The sequence below is a fragment of the Opisthorchis viverrini genome, assembly GCF_000715545.1.
Source record: "Opisthorchis viverrini unplaced genomic scaffold opera_v5_427, whole genome shotgun sequence".
Lineage (NCBI taxonomy): Eukaryota > Metazoa > Platyhelminthes > Trematoda > Opisthorchiida > Opisthorchiidae > Opisthorchis > Opisthorchis viverrini.
The window spans coordinates 123,691-147,549 of NW_008752088.1; the positions used below are offsets into that span (position 1 = coordinate 123,691).

Consider the following 23,859-nt stretch of genomic DNA (forward strand, 5'->3'; position numbering starts at 1 on the left):
GGACTTCGGCTAGTGTAAGACTTCTCTTCGTCCCGCCAGTAACAGGTCAACTCATGTGGACTATCGAGGTTGGATTTCATCTTAACTGAATACCATGTTCTCCAACTCACGGCTCCATTTAACTGCATTGTATCTCGCAAGAGGTCTTCCTCATTTCCACGTATTTTGGACACGAAGAAGTAGGTGTTTGATAAGCCTAATGTCCAATTTCAAAAGGAGACATTTTCAAATTCGAACCACTCGTAATCTGATTAAACGTGGACCAAAGCAATCTACTTTTCGCTTTGCCTGTCAGTCATCACCCAGAACTTCTGGGTTTCTCGGGACCATATTAAAGATTAACTAAGAAATCGTTTTGGGCCACACCCGTTTATTTGCAATATATCTGCTACCCATTCCAGCTGCAATTTCCCCCTTTATCTCCGACAGCAATGATCCGCATACCATCGTTCAGCTGAATGCACGGTTGTCTTGGTCAACTGAGGAGAACATCTCATCAGCGACGATAAAACACAACATCACTCGTTGAATATGTGAGCAGGGTAACTACAGTGTTGGTAATCGAGTGAATCAACAAAGTGGTCTTAATGGCGTAGCAGTAGAAACTAACTTAAGGCACCAAGGTGCAAGACATGTGACTGAACATGTGGTTTCCATTACCAGTGGCACGATAAAAACGAAAAGCATTTATAGTGAACTACCAAGTATTATATGATCGCTGCAGAACAACAGAGCAATGTGAGCTAATATTAACATACATGTAAAGAAACAAGAAAAATAAACGAATGACAGATAGTTCGGATATGTGCAGATATAAGATTTTCCAATGTACGGCTCGCTGAAAAAAGATAGTGGATGCGTAAGAACACATCCAGGCTTGGTTTGCTTTCAGCTTGTATACGGTAAAAGTGGGGTGTACGTCTGTGCGAGTGGTGTGGTTTGATAGTCAGGATCAATAAATAAGTGTTGACATACCAAAAACACGAAAAAGTACACGAATCGAAGGGTACTGGCGAAAGGGTGTCTATCGGCCCACAGCAACAACCACAACTTCATCATCGTGAGTGAGACGCACGCGCCAATCAGAGTATTTCAACCGATCTCCTTCTGGACCACAAAGAAGTGACAGGACACGTTTCTGCTCGGCCAGAAGTGCGTCGCTATAGGAGTGAAGCGCATAAGAAACTGACAAAAACTAGCCCGCTTGTTGCCAGTAGTTCGTTACCCGAAAAAAATGATGAAATGATATGTTCGTACAAAAAGGCAAACAGGGTCAAACTCAAAGCGGTGTGCCCACACACCCCTAACTGCGACAAGGATGCTTGCTTAGACAAAAAGCACCATGGAGTGATGACCATTAGTCGTCCCCTGGTTCATAAAAACACTTTCTCTCCCGTTTATTGAACGGTTTTTAACTTATACGGATAAGAGACTATCTGCTATCATCATTTTCCTTAGATTTTGATGCACCATTACGCAAGTAACAAGAACATGTCAACCAGAAAATCACGTGACCATTAATGATTCAGGAAAGCCACCTGAATTATTGATCAGTCGACTGATCAATGGGTGCAAACAATCCATCACCCGCGAAGAACGAATCATAGTCTCCATACAGGAGTCTGGATGGATGTTGTCAAGTATTTCATTCCGAGATGAGCTATGCGAGACGTGCCCACGAATGAAAGGACACTGGATCTGAAGCTCAGTGTATTGTCAGCCGGAGGAATGGACCATGTCAAGAGTAGCAATGAGCTCACTGAGAGAAGAAGCCATTATTAGAGATAAAACGCTCCAAACTTCAGAATAAAAACCACAGACGCTCTATTGCCAAGTCAACTAGGGTGACAGCAACTCCTTCAACAATGACAATCACGAATTCTCGAAGCGAATATAGACTCAGAAGCACAATGTGGAGGGATAAATGGTAGTAACAGAAAAGCAGGCTATGTTGAAAAGCATGGAAATGTGGTGAAATTCAGGCCAACTGTCCAGCGCATGCTATTGAGTCAAACCTATATTCTAAATGATTGTCCACCCACCTAGTAAATACGTGGACGTATACTCCATCTGTTACATGCACCGAATCTAAGATAAGACTTTCCTTCTAATTCGGATGTGAAGTGATAAATTGAGGTAGGTTTTTAGACTATATTGACATCGACCCTGTGGATCGAGCTATGTGAATTGGAAACTGATTTGCTCTACAGCCAACAGCCTATGTACTAGTTTTCTGGTCGGCACTGTGTGTGACCTCGTAGAAAAGCTTAATGTAATGCTTTCATGTTACTGGCCATAAACGCAGATTTATTCCAAGAAAAAACCACTCTGGCTATCAGAAACAATAAGTTATCTCGGAGCCTTCCGGGATACTGACTCAAACAAATATACGATACTATCAGGTAACTGGGAAGAGTGTATTTTGACCGGCGTTCAATACAGACCTAGTGTACTAATCGGAATAGTTCTTGCCCATCACTTCTTCGCCTGCTTCAAAATTCGGCCAACCTAGTCACACCTGGCCTGACAAGGCTTTCGCATCGAAAGCGAAACGATGCCCAGTCATAAAACGACAGAATGCTTACCAAACTCATCTGAAACACACTGGGTATCACTTTCACATCACAATTTACCTGTGCCAATTAAATGAGAGAAACAGAGTGTCGAGGACATACTAACGCACTGCACACTCTGCAGTTGTTGAGGGATGTTACCATCGCATTCGATAGGATACAATGCTACAGATGTGGTACTGTCCTAGAATAACAACACTGAGTGCAAAAAAATAACGCAATCAGATACAGGATATCCGTGGAATGTAGATTACCTGGCTCTTTGCTTGCGCTGTCTAGCTTGAGCAATCTGTCTCACAAGTACCTGGCGCTCCGTCCGTAAAGCGGCCAGCTGCTCACTCAGGTCGTCTCTAGTGGCAAGTTTTAGACGTCTACAGCGCTCGGCAGCTTGCCTATTGGTGGCTCGTTTTCTCGCCGTGATCAATACGTCCATCTGAAGAAGGTAAAGCATACACAACTGAGTACTGAGAAGCCTCAAAAGCGGACAAAACACACAAAGACAAAAACCACTGTGAACAAAAACCGTTCAGAAGGCGGTGGTGATACAGCTGATGCACTTAATCTACGATGTTTACCGTTCTTTTTTCGATAAGCTACAGGTTATCGGTCGGGAAACAGTCGAACACTGTGGAGACACTACGACCTATCACATAAGGAAAACAGAACTGGAAATGGTTTCACCGTACGAACGGAGTAACAAATCTGTTTTTCAATGATCACCAAAGACATCCGAATTCGGCATGCGAGATGCGACAGGCAATCTCGTTGGAAATTACGGTAAACGCATCGGGGCCATTGATTAGTTAGGGCACGAGCGAGTATGGTGAACATCTGGGCCGAAACAACAATGCAGTCAACTGTAGGTGCGAAAGCAGCGTGTTCAGTAGGTATCTGCTGCACGAATATATAAGACCAGAATACTTTAGAAAATACCCTTGAGTCATGAAAAACTAGTGTTTATAAGGCGAAAACTGTCTGCAGACTAAGAACATAATGATGACCACCGAAGCTGACAGTACTTTTGTGAAATTAAAACACACGCCCAAACGCCAACCAGTCGTTTGAGAAGCGGTGCTACGAAAAATAGCCTTTTTTTCACTGGGCACTCAGCGTAACGAATGAATTGACAAGCATCCTCTGTTGCAAAAGTTCTCCCAACACGTGGTTGAGCCATTCAACGAAGATTAGAAACCTATGCCTAAGGGTAAACATGTTGGTGACCCAAAGCTAATCAAGGGTACAGACAAACGTTAATGCTAGCTACGAGGATGCAAAGATAGTTCTGTCATGAGCAAGGCGTACGAATGACGTTCATCACTCCCATAATAGACCGTTCATCAAACAGATTTTCAATTGGAACAAATTATAGGATCGTAGGAAGTTAGCGCCCGAGAGTTTTGGTGGTAGTGTATGCGGAGGTCGCAGACGAGTTTCTGCAACCCAACGAAAGTATGGGGTGCGTGGTTACCGATCATTAACGACTGGTGAAAACCGGAACGACGTGAATAATAGAAGTAAAAAGTGCTCAACAGTGACATCTCTTGGGCGCCTAGCTATCACGCCACTGGAAGGAGACACGAGGGTTGAGATTTTGCCAGTTTACTCAAGCCTAGACGGGGGAAGTCGGGATGGCGGGGTTAGGTTGCAGCCATATAAGTTCGCATCTGAACCACTTAGCAGTCTCGACAAGAAAGCAACCATCCGGAACACTCATGAACAAGCGAAACATGTGTCAGGATATAGTCCTTCTTCCGTAAAAGGCTATACTGCTGTTAACTCAAGTGGTGATGAAACGCTTGCAATCAAACTGATTGGAACAAGCCAACGAGCACTTACGCTACTTGAGCTACCAACATTACCACCAATAGCATTTCAGTCACTCCTATGGAATAGACACCGCTGGTGAAGTAGCTTGGAGAGGGTGTGCCAGGTTTTGAAGATGGTTCCAGGTTTCGTCAGTGAACAACCTCTCCAGGTACAGACCTACCCGTATTCATCACTTGGAACGGCTGTCAAAAAGTTCTTTTTTGGGCGTCCCCCGTCCACGTATCGCGGTCGTAAATTAGGACCAGGCGGACCGTCGCAATGGAGACTCGGGGTTCGGTACGTAGATCAACTTCGGCTATTCTCCACACTGCGCTAGTCAGCCGCATAAAGGCGTATTTGGAACTGTCACTCCGTCGTTGCACCTCTTCTTCCGCCTATCCGATGAATAAGGTGATGGAACCGAGATACTTAAATGCGGTACCTTGCTTGGTCTCTTAATAGTCTTGCGCAGACATGTCCTTGCAGATGGAGGCACTCATGGTATTGACGTACGGTCCTACAACTGCTGCGTAGTATATCTAGGGTCGCTTGAGGTTTTAACTTATTACCAGTAAAATGATATCAGTCCAAAATAAAGCAAAACAAAGCGCCCGAGTTGAATGCATAACCAAAATTGGTGCCAGAATCATACCTGGTGCGGAGTCAAGTAAGGGGTGGACTTCATTTCCCTGAACTTCTCATTACTAGCGCCGACTATCTCTTCATAGCTGAAGGGGACATGTGCATGTTCTAGCGCAGCGATATCGCGCTGAACATAATCCCCTCGTCTACTGAGTGAACGCTGGGACGCAATGAAATCAGAGGACAAGGAGCCACCATGCTGAAATGGTGAAGGAGTGCTGGATTCCTCGCGGTCGAAAACAGATATATCTCCAGTAGATTCGAACAACGATCCATTGGTTGACAACGATCCACAGGATTTCGACGAAACTGAACAAAGCGAAATACGTTTGATGGGACCACTCGTACGATTCGAAGGACCAGGACTTTGCTTGAGAATGAAAGGACGGTAGCTGAGTTCGGAGTCCTGACTAGATCCGCTTAGGGGCTCTAAATCTGAAGTGCTGCTAAAACTTGTACTGCGACTGCGTCGCTGTCCCACTTGTAGCGGTTTGAGTACAGATTTGCGTCTGGATGTGCGCGAAAGGTTCTCCGTCGGTGTGGATGAAACACAGTTCGATGCCACCACGGGGCAGTCAGTGGGTTGCACATTTTCTGGTATCGGATCTTCTGAGTTTACTTTTGCCTCATTTGAACTAGTGGTCCCAAACAACATATCCGAATTCAGACGAAGGACGCGAGGGAAAGGACGTACAGGTTCAACGTTGTTCTTGAAGCAAACAGTCGGGGATTCGTGCGTATTGCAGCCTCCAACAGTCCATATATTCTGCGGAATGAAAAAGCGACAATTGCGGTTGAAAATGATTCGATGGTAGACTAATGTACCTCTAATATTGGAATAAGGTTATACCGGATTTACCGCAAGAATGGTGCTATATCAACGGAAATCAGCAACTAGGCCAGGTACACCTCGTAAAAACATATATGGTGTGCTAAGCGAAATAATGAAGTTTACGAATGCAGTTTGAAATCTAATTGGCCATCGCTCAAAGCCAAGTAAAGCACCAATCACATTTTTACTCTCAGGCAGATGCCGGATCAACGACACTGCTCCAAACAACTAAAAATGGTACTCTTCCCCGATCTGAAAGCTGCTTTTGACTCTGTGAACTGTCAGACACTATGGCAGTGGCTGTGGAGCAAACGTGTCCCCCCCCATAAATTCTTGACTCTATTTAAGGTGCCGTACCCTGACTCACGCGGGTATCTGAAGATCTACAAGAAGCTCTCGCCTGAGTTCACTACAAGCGGTGTTACGCAAGGCGAATTTGTCACTGACATGAGTACGGAAGACTTAATACAAGCCTCTGATGCCCTAGAGGTCGAGGTACTCCCAAGGCATCCGCCCACAGATATCGAGTACGCGGACCTCTCTCTTCCTGGACCTGACGCCGTCGTAATGCAAACAATATTAGTCTAAATAATACTGCCTCGTAGTTCGGCATTCACTTCGCAACTGCAAAATGTAAAGTGCTACTGCAAGACTGGGTAGGCTCAAACCCTAGCCTCATACTTGCGGATGAACCGACTGACGAAGTAGAGGAATTTGTCGACCTGGGCAGCTGTATCAGCCACGGTGGTTCAGCTGAAGATGATACTACCATTCGGATTAAGAAGACCAGGGAAACTTTTGCGAACATGTGGTGTAGGCGTGACATCAGGTCTTCTGCCAAGAACCGAGTCTGAAATGCTGCGGTTCACTCCTTGTTGCTATATAAGTAAGAAACCTAGTCACTGCGCGCTGAGGACGTCAAAATCTTCGGAGTACTGTTTGAGTCTGGTAGGAACACTGGATTAGTAATGCTGAAGAGGTGTGGACAGTTATCAAGTGTTAAAAACAAGATTTAATTCTTGTTGGTTGTATGAAGGAATTCGTGAATACCAATCAAGATTCTGGCGAGACGGCCGAAGTGGTTAGAGCGCGAAATTACTGATCGGAAGGTCCGTGGTTCGAACCCGCCCTCTGCCTCTCCACTTCCCATGTCTACGTTTGGGCAACCTGGCAGCATCCCAGCCCTCGTGCAATCTTCTGGTGGCATGGCAGTTAGGCACCGGAAGGGTGCTACAGCTGAACGATTGTAAATGATGCCAACACATGCCGAAAAGCCAGAGAGAACTGTGCAGCTGTTTCATTAATATTGAGAAAAACCAGCAAAGGGCATTTCAGGGATCCTCAGGAAGACTCGAATCCGTGAACTACCGGTTAGTAGTTGGAGAATAAACTGTCCGGCCATGGACTGGTTGGAAAGAAAACCGTTTCAAAAAGGCAAACTGAGTGATACCTCTTCAGTTCGCTCCTAGCATGTAGTACATTTGGGCCAACAATGAATCATGCTAAAACGGGAGGCAGAACTACTGCATTCGACTCGTCTGCAGGGTGGAGGGATCTGTTGATCCCCGCGTTCTCCATCCACAGTAGCTTCACTGTGGTGAGGCTGAGTGATTATTCGCAAATCCTTTTGATCAAAGAAAGAGTTCCTTCGAAAATCCACAATACACAAAGGTAAAGAGAACAAAACAAGTCATAGCAAAATAAGTCATATATGGCAGCTAAGAACCAGTATGTATTACTGGTATATCACTGTCAATCATGATGACTATGACAGAGGGAAAAACGAAGAAGTAAAAGCGAACACATGAAACGTGAAAGTATTAGATCGGTGGACGAACTTAGAGTAGTTTAGTAAGATAAAAATCCTTTTTGCACTTAGGATCAGTGAAACAAAGAATGGGTTGTGCCCATAGTGTACTTACCGGAGCACCAGATGTAAGAGAAAGCACAGAAGGTGGTAATATTTTGGCGTCCAAGTCATCATCCTCAGCCGTATTTGTGGGGTTTTCAGACTGCAGCGAAGTTATGGTAGACGGAGCGTGCAGTGATAGACAGGCCCCCTCCACCCCTACAGTAGCGGCTATATCGGAACGAGGATCGATTAACCCCGGTAGCTCAGGAATTTCAGAAGATGCGGTAGTGTCCGGATTGATAACTTCCACTTTATCCGTATCGGACCAAAGTGGGTCTGCTGACATAGGAGAGAACATTGGCTCGACGGCAGGAGATGGAGTACACCGACTGACTGGCAAGAGTTCCACAGTGTCATCGTTCGAAGGACTAGGCTTGCAATTTAGATTGGGGGTCTGCTATCGGATATAATCTTTGAATTTACCTTACCCAGGAGGTGGAACACGTTGACAGGTCAGTAGGTTGGAAAATAAAACTGCTTTCGTCTAAATTGTTTGGTAGACCTTCCAGGTCAATCTTCTGGAGTGCTTGAATAAAATCCTTCAGGATATTAAAGACCAAAAGCAGAGTAGAACCTACCTGTGGAGAAAGTCGTCCGTCAAGATCAACCGGACCTGCAGCCGATGCTTCCTTGGCTGGATACTAAGACATGGAACGATACAGTACAGGAACCAAGTTACAGAAAAGTACGATCGAAACCCGGTGAAATGTGGAGGCACTTGCAAAAACACGCTGTTGTCAGCTGAGAACAAGCCTGTACAAAATCACTTGGCTAATTTGAAAAGTATGGAGCATAAGGCTGGTAATTGGAGTGGTTCCTCTATTTCCCAAGAAAGACGCTCCAACAGTGAAAATCTCATTATAAAGAACATTCATTTGGTGGTTCCGTGTGAACAAATTATCGAAGATTAGACTTCTATCGGAGTAGCATTGTAAAGCCACCTATGACTGAATCAGGACTCGCCCGCCTAGTATACATTATGACCTGGTGTAGATCTAGCGAGACGAATAATTAAGGTAAACAAATTGAGACAAAATATTAGAAGAGCTGATACTATCACCTTCGAGTAACGACATAGACTGCGCTACATGTGGTAAGTGTGCGCCAAAAAAGCCCAGCTGTAAGATGTGAACGATTTCAATTGCGACAATGCATCATCTGCGCTGTCCTATTACATGAACGAATGGGGTCAAACAACAGCCCCAAGTGGGCAGTGGCCTCATTGGTGTGTACAAACTACGTATCGATACTGTCTATCGGCAAACTATGCAATCACCTCCTGATCCATGGGCAGTCAGCACAGCAAAATATCTCGGTATTTTCACTGTTTTGGGTATAATTGTGCCCACAAAGCCTCCCTCATTGTAAGCGAAGTCCTTTGTTAATCGCAGTCTACCGCAGTATGACGCTCGAGGATGGAAGGCCTTTCAGTTAAGGTGTTTTCCTTCTACGATGTGAAAAGCTAGAACACCGATAATTAGACTCCCAAAGTAGAATCCCAAATTAGACTCCCAAAGTAAGGTAGCTGTCTTGTTTTCGTCTTGAATCCCACCAACTCATCGACAGGATGCAGTCTTCGCTAACACGCACGTTGCGGTTTTGTTCACTCAAGCCGAATCCACGAAAGCACTAGGTTATATCCTATTTGGAATGGCATTAGCTACTTGAGGTCCTAGACTTAGGATTTCAGAAGTTTGACCCGTGTTTCTATGGCTGTAGGCTGTACTGGGTGATATCCCTGTCAAATGACCGGGAGGTCCGTGTTTCGAACCACAACTCTGCACCTCGACTGCTCCTGTTCAGGTCCAGGCAACCTAGCAGTATCTCAACTCTCTTGCTTCCTCAGGTAGCGTGGCAGTTAGATGTCGAGAGGGTGATACAACTGAATAAATATGTATGAAGGGATGCAAAAGCTATAAGGGTGAGCTGAAGTAGTAGAACACCGTAATTAGACTCCCAAAGTAGAATCCCAAATTAGACTCCCAAAGTAAGGTAGCTGTCTTGTTTTCGTCTTGAATCCCACCAACTCATCGACAGGATGCAGTCTTCGCTAACACGCACGTTGCGGTTTTGTTCACTCAAGCCGAATCCACGAAAGCACTAGGTTATATCCTATTTGGAATGGCATTAGCTACTTGAGGTCCTAGACTTAGGATTTCAGAAGTTTGACCCGTGTTTCTATGGCTGTAGGCTGTACTGGGTGATATCCCTGTCAAATGACCGGGAGGTCCGTGTTTCGAACCACAACTCTGCACCTCGACTGCTCCTGTTCAGGTCCAGGCAACCTAGCAGTATCTCAACTCTCTTGCTTCCTCAGGTAGCGTGGCAGTTAGATGTCGAGAGGGTGATACAACTGAATAAATATGTATGAAGGGATGCAAAAGCTATAAGGGTGAGCTGAAGTAGGTGGTATAGTGGCAACATGCAGTTTATCACACATCGAGAGTAGTAATGAGTAGTAATGATCAACATCGGGCGAATAAACTGTTTTAAGGCGCATACCAAGTCGACCCTAGCATGGGAGGAAGCGGCATCGTAAACAAAGAATAAAGGGGACGAAAGTGCGATGGTCTTTCATTGAACTACGTAACAAGACGAATGTTTCGGAAATAAACCAAATACACAGAACGGCTTACCAATTCATGTAGAAGTACATTGACGTGCACACCAACTCGTGGGTTACTAGGAGTAACCCATGAAAATACATCGAAATCTAGACCGAGTTTGCACGGCTTCCATGGATAGTCGTTTGAAACGATTGCTAACGCTATTAATGACAGAAATCTGCCGGCAGTTGTAATGCTGGCAATGACCAGCTGCAGAGGGACGACAGAGACCGGCAACTTCCAGTACTCCCAGGCTTCCATGATCCAAAAACCAAAACACAAGATTTGAAGAGGTTAACTTTACGATCGCATCTACAGGGCGGAAAACAGTCACCGCAGACCGGATAACTCAGCGACTCTCGAGAATGGGGGTTCTCTGAGGGCTTCGATGCTGCAACACCAACGCCAAAATCTAAAAAGGACACCATGAAATAATGTAACGAAGTATCTTCGAAGACATTTGTAGTTACGAAGAAGCTACACAGGAGCGTTCCACGATAAGAGGAAAACACTGCGGTGCAACCAGCCATTATGCTACGCTGCAAATTTCACCAGAATCATTGAGCCCGAGATAGCTAAGTGGCAACGGTGCGAAAGTATTGACCGGAAGGGCCGTGGTTCAAATAAGAATCCGGCATCTCAACTTCTCGCGTTTACGTTTTGACAACTAGTCAGTATCTCAGCCCTCTTACTTCCTGCAAGTGGCATAAAAATTAGGTACTGAAAGGGAGTATTATGTATTTTTATTTTTTCAGCACCGCTAGGTTGGCGTTGCAAATACGAAATACTGACCGCGAAGTCATCATCATCATCATCATCATCGACAGCATGACATCAGTATCCAACACTGACGCTTCACTGCCATACAACCATGACTTATTTGAAAGCCTTATTGTAAAGAAAAGAATAAAAATGGATAGGCAAGGTACTTGGTGCGAGCTTACTACAATCATTCCGAAATACCTACACCTCCAGACACCCAACCAGGCTATCTGGATTGAAAACGTCCACAAGAACGCCACTGGTACAGTGAGGATCAAATGGTCCCCATCCTGGAAGGCGGGTAGCACCAACGTATTCTCTCGCAATCGCTTTAATACACTCCGACATCGCAATGGCTGGTCACCTCTCTGCTTCCGTCACTTTGACGTGGGCATGGAAAACAGCACTATCTTCGGCAAATGGTGGTTCGGCATACGCAGCACATGTCCCAACCAACAAAGCTTATGATGCTGGACACATTCTTCAATGGAAGTGCCCACTGCACACCCGAAAAATTGCTTTCTAATTACCCACACTAACCGATAGGAGCTATGGTTCTGAGACAACGATTTCTGAACACCTGAAGATCTCTTAGTTCCGGTGCCTGAACAGGCCAAGTCTCACATCCATAGAACAAAACAGTCTGCAATGTAGCTTGATACACACGTCCCTTGAGATTAAGGGATACACCACTCTGACGCCATAGATGTCGCAAAGTGGCAAACGAACCACGGGTCTTGCAGATTCGTGCACTGACCTCATCCATCACACTACAATCAGAACTAATACAACTTCCAAGATACGCAAAACGCTCCACAACTTCCAGTGCCTCCCCCTGGATTGTAAGTGGCGTGCTCAGTGACTGTAGGCCCAGAAGCATGACCTTATACTTTGTGGGTGCAAATGCATACCAAAGGATGATTTGGTCAGTTAATCCAAAACACTTGCACCGATCTCGTCTGCGTATTCCTAATCAACAAGGCTTTCGTCACAGGCTATTTGAACAACGGGGTTTTGGATACCCTCAAAAGTTCGACTCGTGATTTCATCGATCACAAAGTTAAACAAGAATGTGGAGAGTGGGCATCCCTGACGGACACCACTTTGTGCATCGAAGCTTTTGGAGGGCTCTCCGTACACTCTCACACGTCCGGAATTCTGGGAATACAAAGAACATTTCTTGGACATTCCTTGGTGGGCAAGCGTGTAAAGCAAAACAGAGCAGTCAACCGAGTAAAATGCGCCCTCGAAATCCAAGAACACTAGAATTGTGGGTCACTTATACGTATGGTGTTGTTCCAGCACCTGACGGAGTGTGAAGATTAGGTCAACGCAACCACTACAAGGCCATAATCCTGCTTGCTGCTTTCAAGTCAGTGTCTCACGAGCCACCGTAAGGCGACAAAGAAAAAGTGACGCCAACAGTCTCGTCACGACCGGGGTCAAGCTGATCCCTTGTGGTTACCACACTCAGTACGAGACCCTTTTTAAAGTGGGCACTATCGCCGACTCTCCCCATTTGTCTGGGACAGACTCCTTTTCCAAAATGCAAACAAACGGGTCAGACAAGCGCCGACTGAGGACTTTACCCTCATCTTTGAACAATGCGGGTGACAGGTCATCCGTACCAGAGGTTCGGTGGCGCTTAAGAGAACATATGCAGTCATAAACCCTCGAGGCCGTAGGCGGTTCCACGTTCATCGTCCAGGGTTCTACCTCAACTGTGCGCTCCTTATGGGTGCCAACTGGTGGCCTTGACAATAGTTGTTCGAAGTATTCGGCCCAATGGTTGAGGCGTTCTTGTTTATTCGAGATGGTCAGTCCCTTTCGAGCCTTGATGGTTTTGCCCACAGGTGGTTTCCCGAAAACAGTCGCACGGATCAACTGAAATAAACTTCCGGCATTACAGTCTTTCTGGGCCCCTTCAATTTCTTCGGCCCTCTGTATCCACCATTCTTCACGGTCGGCTTACTTGCTCACCTTTACTTGACGTCTGATAATTCACAACACCAGGTTATGTTCGGGACTGGCTGGAATATTTCTTCCAGATTTAAGCAGCGCCACCGTTTGGTCTGATGTCCAGTGCTTGAGTGCACCTGATGGTGCCGTGCCACAGGCGAAATTCCCAGAACTGTCCAGAGAGGTGGTAATCTCGTCCTAAAATGAGTTCACATTTGATGATGGAGCATTTGGACAATATTCTAGACGATGGCTGGTGTAAATTCGCCTGCCATCCGGATCTGCCAGTCTCTCAGTTGCCAAGCGATTTGTACGCACCCTACGCGACCCAGAAAACCGTAGGGAGAAACGAGTCCGGACAAGTGTGTGGTCGGAATCTACAAATGTGTTCCAAAACGACCGGCAGTCAGTTGGTGATCCACGCTATCGGTAACTGATGGTAATGGGATCGATTTGAATTTGTTGCCGGCATGCTGTTAGGGGACACCATGTGGCCAGACAACTTCGGCTATTTCTTAACATTAATATACCAATGTTACAACCACACACGCGTAACGCTTGGGAGATGGGTCAAACTCAGGGAGACTTCGGATATCTCCCAAATGCAACAACTACCTCTCTAATCCATAAAGTAGGACAGATCAGACCACGACATTGTACACTTCGCGCCATACAGTCAAGCTTATGTCACATCGGCAGCGTAAATTTTGGTGGATGGCAAACGCTACATTGGCCCACCGAATTTGGGAAGCGATTCAACTTCCTCCAGTTCGCGGGAATTATGCGGTTGCCCTGATGGATAAACTACCACGTCGATTGGTTCACTTGCAATCATGAAATAAAAATAGGTCCCAGAGAAACTAGCTATAGTACTTTACAGGTGCAACGTGCAAGCCAGACTGCTAAGCGGAACTATTTGGCTCGCTTAAAATGGTTGGTATTTCGGAAGAGTCCGATTTAAGGACAGTAATATTGTCACTCTGTTGTGTCCTTTAGTGGGTTTTTCGGGAATATTTTGATCCCTGAAGTGTTGGACACAGGCAGAAGGATCTATGCAACATGTCCATTACAAGGTCAAAGAAGAGTGTCACAGAGTAGCCTCATCCGAGATCACTGAATGTAGAGAGCTGTCGAAATTTTGCTGTAGATTTTTGCGCGTCTACGGGAGTAGGCACATAGTACACAAGAGACGAGGACTTCCAATGAGTTTTATTTCATCGCCCGACACCGCCATCACTCTGGACAGTTAACGGCATCAAAAGTAGCTTTCAAATCGAAGAAAACGACCATCGTTGGTCGTCGGGAAGGGTGGCGAAGTCCACCCTGTCAACAACCGCAATCAGGACGAAACCCAGCTTAACCCCCACGAATCCGAGTCGTTGGATGGGGGATCCACCTGTACAGTGCAGTGCCGGGGAGTACTTGGAAGCTATAGATATGCAAGACTTGTGCCCAATAATCTTCGAATGAGGTCCTTGTACTATTTTAAACATTGGAACAGCGATCGAAGTACTTTATTTCGTCGATATTGTCCCCATTCAAGATATTTCGGGGTGAGATGGAGTATATAGACTATTTTAAAGAGCATAGGAAGCAAAAAAGTCTGGGCTGGGTACGTTGTTGCGTTGAAGTAGTGTAATTTCGCAGCAGATCTGCTGCCAACGTGGAACTAGCGTCGACGTTTAAGCTCTTGTGATTCTTGCAAATGTTGTGGTGATGGATTGAGCTGAATTGCTTTTCAGTGCTTCGAACCATTGTTCGCTACTGCTTCTGTGAGTGAATTAGGGTCCAGCCCTTTCAGAAGTCCCTTCGCACCGGACGATTTGAATAGTCGCTGGGTTTGTAGTAGCGCTAATTCGTGGATTAATACACTGCTTTCGCCCAAGCTTCCCAGGCTGTTTTCTCTCTTGACGTTCAGTGGCTGCCGCTCACCTGAGAAGCACAAGCGAATAAAGGGTGTAGCACTGCTCCTCATGGCCTCAGCGCGGGGCAGTAGGCTTGCCAACCCGAGGACTCGGTCTGACCCTCCAGGCCAAATCCAGAAAAACCACCAAAGGCGCACAGAGCACATCATACACCGAAAAACACACGTACAACGCACGGTATTTATATGGCAAGCATAAAAGGAGATCTGGAAATCCGGGCGCGCCACTGACAACCGGCATGAAATGGACACTGACTGTACCATGATTGGTTGTTCGATTCACATTTCCGACCAATTAGAGCTGGCCTTTACGGTGGAAATACAGGCAGCCCACTGACATACGGATTGGGTTTACTGCCTGCTGCAGTGCCTACTTAAGAGCGGTGAGGCTGTTTTGGCACAGGATTCCTCACAATGCTTCCCTTCAGGCTTGGACAAAGTCAAACCCGAGCAGGGAAGCTTGGGCGAAAGCCTCGATCTTATGTATCCATCCGTGGAGCGCGGAAAATAGGGTGTCACTTACAGTAGTTACGCCGGCTTGCGGATTCCATTCGTCCAGTGACTAAGCGGTAGGGCAAGCTCGGGCTCAGCATCTGATTGAGTAGTTGACGGAGTTTCAGCAGCGGAATTCACATCTGACGTGTCCAGATATACCGCCCAAATCAAGTTGCTCGGTTCATATAAAGAAACAGCGAACGGTTTGACCGGAGCCTGTTTGTGTGTCAGATCCACCTCGGGGGGGGGGCAACCTGATTCTTGCGCAGCTTTTTGCCGCGCAGCCGAATGAGGTGCCCTGGTGTTCACCGGTGACGTCCGCTTCTGTGAGCTTTCAATGCCGTACTTTGTGGCCACCTCCAAAATTGCGAGCAGTTGCTCCGCGGGTCCTGCTGAGCTGCATCCTCACTCTCCAAGGCCGGATGGTTCCATGCCATGTCCGAAGCTTCATCGGAGCCTTATCTCGGTCAGTACTTCAAACGGATTCGTGTTCGGTGTCGCTCAATATGTCGGCATGAACCACCGCAAGCTCTTCCCTTCTTGGACTTCTGAAGAGTACAAATAAGGGTGTTATCTAAGCTTTCCGATGGCAGTCTGACTGTGGATTAACTGTTGGCTGCCTGGCATGCCTCATGCCATACTCGCAAAATTGTGAGGACACTGAATCTGTGGGCTGGCCGCTGCCATTAAACCCATTATTATCTGGAGTGCTACATCGGGGGAACCCCGGTTTGTGTGTTCGTTTGCTTCATGAGAATGCTCATGTCAGGCTGTGATTTCTTTGAAAGCAGTCGTCGACCAGTGATGCAGCCGCACGCCGGCTGAATTGAGGCCCCAGGTCATCTCTTAAAAAGGTATACGGTGAATTTAGCGGTGCTTTTCGTGCCATTTGTGTAAAACAAAATAACATATTTTACCCTCAACCAACCGCATCTATTTAATGCCCATTGTGTATAGTTGGTTCAGTGGGAGTCTGAGGCGATGCGCTGGCAGCAGCAACTAGCTAAATGAGCCTGTGAGGTCGGGGGACCATCTGAGTGATACCATATCCGTAGGTCGTGGTGCGCATATCATAATAGCAGTGTCCTGGCATGGTAAGTGACACTCCTAGCCAAAAACAAAATTTGAATAGTTTATTTACCGCAGTTTGGGGTACTTGTGGCCCAAGTGTGTGCCCAAGTGTGCCACGGCTGTCACTCGTGAGCGAATGCAATTTGGTGTGCGCGCCTCCTGGATGGTGCATAACTCCTCATTTAGAAAGCTAGCTTGTGCATCAGTCCCATGCCCTTAAGCTTCCTCTGAGCCCGACCATAAATCCAACCGTCCAACGTCACGGGGCCTAAGTGGTGACATTACCCACACAATGCTCTCATCTGTAAAACCTTTACAAGTGGAGTAAGACTTTCTATGCCGAAATGTTTCATTTTGTTGCGTATAAGCCCGAACCAAAAACCGTTTTACTTACCCTTCACATTTTTGCACCTCACCAAATTACATTGTTTACTAAAGCAGCCGTGCCTGTGGCTGGAAAGACTTGTGGGATAATTTCCCAGCTTCCCTGAGGCCCTGGGATGCCTAAATGGGACTTAAAAGTTTGGACTGGTACTCTAGACTCAACCGCCTGATTGCTTTAGTCCATCAGGGACACGTCATATCTTCCGAAAATTCAATTCTACTGTGCGAATAATGAGCGCCGGCCTCAGCGATGCCTTTCAGTTTCAGTTCAGATTTGCCGGCCGGATAACCGAAATAAGCTTCCTTCCCCAGTTTTGTTGTCCTGGTTCGTTATTTTCCGCAATAAAGGGTCAATTGTCCTGTGTTAGATAGGACTACCGATTGCTTTATCCATCAGGGACACGTCATATCTTCCGAAAATTCAATTCTACTGTGCGAATAATGAGCGCCGGCCTCAGCGATGCCTTTCAGTTTCAGTTCAGATTTGCCGGCCGGATAACCGAAATAAGCTTCCTTCCCCAGTTTTGTTGTCCTGGTTCGTTATTTTCCGCAATAAAGGGTCAATTGTCCTGTGTTAGATAGGACTACCTGTTTTGCTACCCCCGCTGTGGTGTTACCCGCCACCTTAAAATTTCAAAGGTCTGAATTTGCTTCAGCTGCTGCTCACTAGAGGTAACCATAAATTATTTAAGACGGACTATAGGCTTCACAAGGTACAGAGTAGCGGAGAAGTGGTCCCATCCGTTTGCACGATTTGGTGATGTGTAGCGTTCTGATAATTTACCAAGATTTCAAGGTCATCGAAAATTACCGAGTCATATAACATTAGTGGTTTACGAGATAAGACACAGAATCGAATTTCGGCATATTGTAGCTTTCCATGGATTTCCTTATAGGTGAGATAATATCCACATAAGAGCCATTGTTATTTCCAACCAGAAAATCAGTGGACCAACGTAACTGCTTCATTCCTACCTATCCGACAGGATGCGAATACACAAATTAGATTTTAAAAAATCATCTCCACTATCGACCACTAGTGTGGCCATCCGAAGAAGCATACTAGTCCCCATCCACTTTTTACTGTATGTTAACGACGTTTTCGACTAGTCTCCATGGTAATGCTTCACTGTTTGCGGACGATATGAAAATCACGTACGTGTTTCCTGTCTCTGCGCTAGCGCTCATCTTTCACCAGATCAAGCTAGACTTGTACTCACTGACTCCCTGGTCGACTCTGGCCTCAGTTGCTCCTCCGCTAATTTCAGCATAACTCCCTGCTGCTGGTCCCTTCCGGTTGATCCGTACATTATTAGTAGGAATCCCGTCACTCACTCCACAGAGCCCAAAGATCCTGGTCGCAGATGCTGTTGCACGTCCAGCTTTCCCCATCAAATCAACTTACAGGTTGCCAGACTCAGCTCTAACATTGTGCTCTTTTCACCTTTTAGACAAACTGGTTGATATTTTGAGGCTGTGCGTGGAATTTTGTTCCGAATTCGGTTCCTTTTATACCCAAGCCAGTATATAAGCACTTGAAAGCGTCAAACTCTCGACGAAAAATGTTGCTTGCACAGTCAAACCCTCCATCCTACAGCTTCCGCCGTCAAATTTTAGGCCTTAAACCACTATGGCTCAGGGAATTTAAGTTGAATGTAACTCTCTTACACTGTTTCATAAAAATACTGGTATAGCGGAAGCTATGCCATACGTTAGTTCACGTTCAGTAGCTCCGGCAGCCATTTAACTTTCCGTCCAGCTCGTACAAACCCACGCCACTGCTTCTTTATGGTTTACTACGCCCATATCTGGAACAGTCTCCCTGTGCAGCTGCAAAACAACGCGCGGCGTCATGCTCTTTAGCAGTCCGGTAATTATTTACTTACTTATGGAACTGCTGCAAACTTATTGAATACCAAACTGCCCCCGATCTCCTATGTTAATCTGGTCCTACGCACATTTAACTTTGGCGTTTATATAGTTAGTGGGCATAAATAAGATCCCGTTATTTTTCCCCCTATCCCTCTAGATTGCTTTAATCCACCATAGTATGTCAAATACCTGCTTGATGTGAATGTGCTGTGCTACTGTCCTGTTTTTTCTTCCATACTCCTTATACCCTGTAACAGTCAAGCCTTACCCTAGAGTACTCTATCAACTCCGTCCATTGACTGGTGCTCTGTTTGGCTTGCTCTAACCAACATAAGCAAAACCAAAGCCAACGTTTTCATAATACCGGAATGCATTATACGCCGATATATATCGCTTGTCTGATTATGTGACCACAGCCCACAAAAAGCTCTTGTACGACATCGCAATACTCCCTGCTTGGCAACGTGGCTGACACCAGTAATCAATCGCCGTTTAGCCACAGGGCACTCGGGCCGAATAACACCGTTCCAATCTCGTTGACCCAACGGTAGCTGCTATCTTCACTGGCCACCACAGCAACCTGCTTTTCCGAGCGTCTTTTTGCCGTTTGACTGCCCGAATTGACTGAGGTGTCTTACTGGCCCAGCTTTCCTCCAGACCTGAAAACAGTTCTGGTAGCTGGAGTATTTTGTAAATGCACAAGCCACAGCAATGACTGCTCGCTGGCTTTCCATCTTGCAGCCATGGTAGCATGCACGAGGGACGAAAATATGGCCGGATGCGCCCTGCAGGGATAGACCTCCTGTTACATAGCACCGTAGTGCTTTCGTATACCGGCCACCCGTCCAGTAGTTAATGTGAAACACCCATAGCCTGTGGTGCTGATTCAGGACTTTGTTGCTGCTGCTGGTGGACTCGTGCTCTGTGTTTCGCTATCTGGCAACGCAATAAACAGCCGATGGTAAAAAACTGAAATTTCGTCTGTCAAAATACTCTTTAAAAGAACCTACAGGTGATAGCCTGAAGATATTCTGCCCGCGGTTTTCTCCAATATTCAAAGCTGCAGCTGCCTCCGTCATAATTATGGTTTCACCGCGCAAAAGCCTAGCTTGTCACCCAAGCAAAACACACCTACACACTGCAAAAAATGGACAATCCATACACAATCAGATTCCTAAATCCTACTCTACCAGCGCACAAGGTTAGCACCTGAAAGCTAGTTCACCAAGCATCACTAATCGATTGAAACTGATAACAGTGTTTTTGGGATAGGTAACCACTTCTCCTACACTCACTTTCCCTCCAGAGAATCCAGTAAACTATCCCGGAAATTCTACTCGCTTCAGTCTCTGCGTTTGATTTCCCTACACACATATCGTATTTGTGTACTTAATTCAACTCTTAACGATCTGATCATAAGTCGGCCCGCTATTTCCCCCCAAGAGCAAATTGATCTCCTAGTACCTGTGTTTCCTTTCTCAAGCAGGTTTAGACGTGACCAAGTCTACGCCGGATATTTATCGGTGTTTATGCCACTACGTTTTCCGCGCAATCACCAACACCCATCAATCCCTCGAGTCGTGCTTTATTCTGACTGTAACCGAGTGATCATGCCTGACGGTATGTCACTCACTAGTTGGAATCAGCATTATTATTATTATAAAAAACCAAACGTATCAAATTAGACGGAGTTGTTCATTAATTTCCGGCACAACGCCGTTTCCGGGTACTCCCCGCCCCGTTCAGTTTAACGATGAAAGAAAATTTTCTGCGCCCCGCAGTATGGATGATCTCCATTATCTGATATGCACGACTAGTCAGCAGATAGAGCAGCGTTATGAAATTACTGCCTTTTAACAAACAACACAACGATATCTTCCCAATTAGAAATAATGTGTATCTAAGGGTCAGCGTTCCATTTGGCTATTTCCCTGGAAAGAAAAGCCCTAAAACCGTACTTATCTACCAACGATGCCCGCCAGTTTTCGCGTCATACATAGTTAGACATGCCCCATCTGCGTTGAATTATTTATTCGGGTTGCCGCCAGTAACCTTAGTCGTGCCTTCATTCTGGATAAATCGCTGTGTTCCGATCTGGCGGTATGCCACCCACCAGGTGGGACTAAACATTACTATTACTATTATTATTCGTAAAATGATAATTATTATATCACCAATCTGATCTTTGACGGTTCTGGCTGGATGCATATAATACCCGAGTCGTTACGCCCTCCGGATTTAGGCCACGTTCGGCCTCAGTGATTATCTTTGCTGGCTTCATGTGCGGTGTGCTCTCGCATATTTTGTTTCCTTTGCCATAATGACACATCAGCCGGGTCATTTTTACGTCTGGTGCTGGTGTCTCCTTAGAGTGCTTTGTTTTTGTACATACACGGCTAACTTTCTTCTTGATTCATTATGTACGCGAATGTGGTTCCAACAGATCTGTCGCTCCTCCGGATGGGGAAACTAGTACGTTATCAGCGTTGGTTTTATGATGTTGTCGGTGAGCCTACTTGCTTTTTTCACCTTTATAGAGTTTTGCAACCTTTGCTTTGAGAAGTTTGCGCAGCACTTATCTTAACCAACTAATCCGAGGTTCCTTTGTGTTTTCATTCAGCTATGTACAAGGATGTCGCAGGTTTGTGGGTTGCGGTGGTGTTATTTTTTCTTCGGAGCCAAGCGGCATACTGGCGATGGTCCTGACGTACGTAAACGCCATTGGTATGCATTCTATTTGCATTGTAGCCGCTCTTCATTGAATATAGCTTCTACATAATTTGCAAATCCGACACCCCAGGGACGTTTCGGACACTAACCGTGTTTTTTCGACTAAAGACTATATGTCGCCACCGTGCCGTCATCAGCCTTGATGTTAGTTAATGCGACCCTACTGAAGCGGCATTTATGGTCGCTGAGTTTGGTCAGATTTCAGTCTGTATGCGCTGTCTTCTCGTGGCCGTCTGTCAGAAGCTTTGGTGATAAGATTTGAGGTCAATAGAATAAAGTGGGTATAGGCACTAAAAGGGAAACAGCGAAGGGAGTATCTCGTTATTTACACTAATAATAGAAGCGAGGGATAAACACTACTCTAAAAGCAGTACAACTTTCTACAATCTATCTGTTTGTGATTAACTAGGTCCCTAAACTCACTTTGGCCACAAAACGCCTCCCCATCTGGGGAGTGCACCTAGGGTGGGTGAGAGACGGAAGCGACACGTATCACCTAACGCTACGAGACATCTTTCGGCTATCGACATCACTTCCGCTTGGTTAGTGCCTTCACGAGGAAACATGAATATATGCTAAGCCATGAGGAGCAAGAGAGCTTTGATATTCAACTATTGGCCATTTAGGAAGGTTTTAGCCCCCAACCATGCTCTTAGATAGTCAACAGAGAGAATTCCTCTCTAGCATAGATGTGAACTCATTACTAGTCACGGCAAGGAGCGTCGGGCTTACAACATATCACTTACGGAACCAGACAGTCGTCCAATACGTGGAGTGAACTGCCCGTAAATAGATGGTCTGTGTACTGGTTGCACATGAACAGGAGTAGTCACGGGATGACAAATCAAAAATTCGAAAGTTCCTTCGCAATCTACAGCTGCGTCATGTTGAATGATTTCGAATAACTACAAGAAATACATTAGGAATTGACCTAACATTCACTTGTTTCCAGCAGTGCCGAAAAAACCGGCAACATATCAGTCGTACTGAATAAAAAATAAATGGTGGTGCAAAACTGGCAAAACGGCAATAAATTGAAACATTGTCGACCAGAAAGTGACGCAGTTCGGTGTTTCTTCTACTACATTGTGGGGGAAAGATGCACGCAATACCGATTAGCCCATCCATGCTGGGTGTGTTTTTCGGGGTGCAAATTCACTCGCCGTCGGAAAATATAGAAAAACGTAGGATGGAGTGTAGAGCCAAAAGAGAATGCGTGGTCCTACAGGGTTGTAGCGGACTGGGACCTTATCAGCGTGCTCGGATAAATTAACAAGCAAAGTAACCAATACCAAATCACAAAATCACAGTGAGAAAAGAATGAGTGGTCAAATGGGGACTCACGAATGTGAGATCCAATACAATAGTCCACCGATCCAAATGCAGTAGCTGGCTGTGAAAGGAAATATTCGCTTGTCGAAATTTCCCACTGATGGTTCCGCGTGAGTGATATGATACACGGTAGGAAAATTATTCACGGCTAAAAAATGTCACAGATATTTATTGTGACGTTCAACAGTTGAAACAAACACAGAGATTTAGTCCCACTGGTTCAGCCATCAGCAAACAGTTCAACGGAGCGTAAATACGCTCGTCCAGCAAGAAGTCAGCAGGTCGCGCCGGAAAATTGTGTATTCGTGACATTAAAACAAACGACATGGTACAGTGTGAACGAGTTACAAAGTGTGTTTTAAGTTCAGGAAGAATGGTAAATGTGACAACGCATTACAGATCCTACAGTACTCCCCCCTAGAGCGTCAGGAATAACGAAATGGAGTGACTCTCCATAATGTGACTAAACTCCAGGGGTGTAGTCTGCGAAGCTAACAGGAGCCTTGCAGGTTCGACCAACATGTGTTTGCTTCAGGATAGGCGACGGGTGATCGTCAATACGTCGTGCTACATGTTTGGGGTTCCCTGGGATGACTGTACTGGAGGTTTGAGTACTTGTGGGTTAAGTGACTACAGTAGGGGGATCTGAGTAAGATTCGTCGTCGATGAATGCAACTTTGTGTCTGGCGATACTGACGGAGTCCGGTTTTCCGTTCCTCTCAATCACAGAGTACTTGTCCTTGCGAGAAGTGACTTTAAATGGACCATCATACGGATATTGCAACGGTCATTTGCCGCTGTCAACACGGACAAATACATGTGTACAAGAAGATAAACGGGGATCGAAATGTGTGCTTCGACCGGATTTCCGAGTGCCAGACGGGCGAAGAATACGCATATGATCTTGCAGTCGACTGACGTATGTCGATGTTGAGAGGTCTCCATTGGGTGTGGATACA

At 45.9% G+C, this 23,859-nt stretch overlaps 1 protein-coding gene across 1 annotated transcript; it reads right to left on the minus strand.

The window, feature by feature from the left end:
• Positions 1 to 694: 694 nt before the first annotated feature.
• On the minus strand, positions 695 to 10,786 carry T265_10965 (hypothetical protein; the record flags this gene model as incomplete). Its single annotated transcript, XM_009177490.1, has 7 exons — positions 695 to 1,160; positions 2,828 to 3,006; positions 5,032 to 5,787; positions 7,776 to 8,159; positions 8,194 to 8,304; positions 8,344 to 8,406; positions 10,402 to 10,786. The coding sequence occupies 7 exons, from the start codon at positions 10,630 to 10,632 to the stop codon at positions 1,025 to 1,027; spliced, it is 1,860 nt and encodes a 619-aa protein (XP_009175754.1).
• Between the last annotated feature and the right edge of the window lie 13,073 nt (positions 10,787 to 23,859).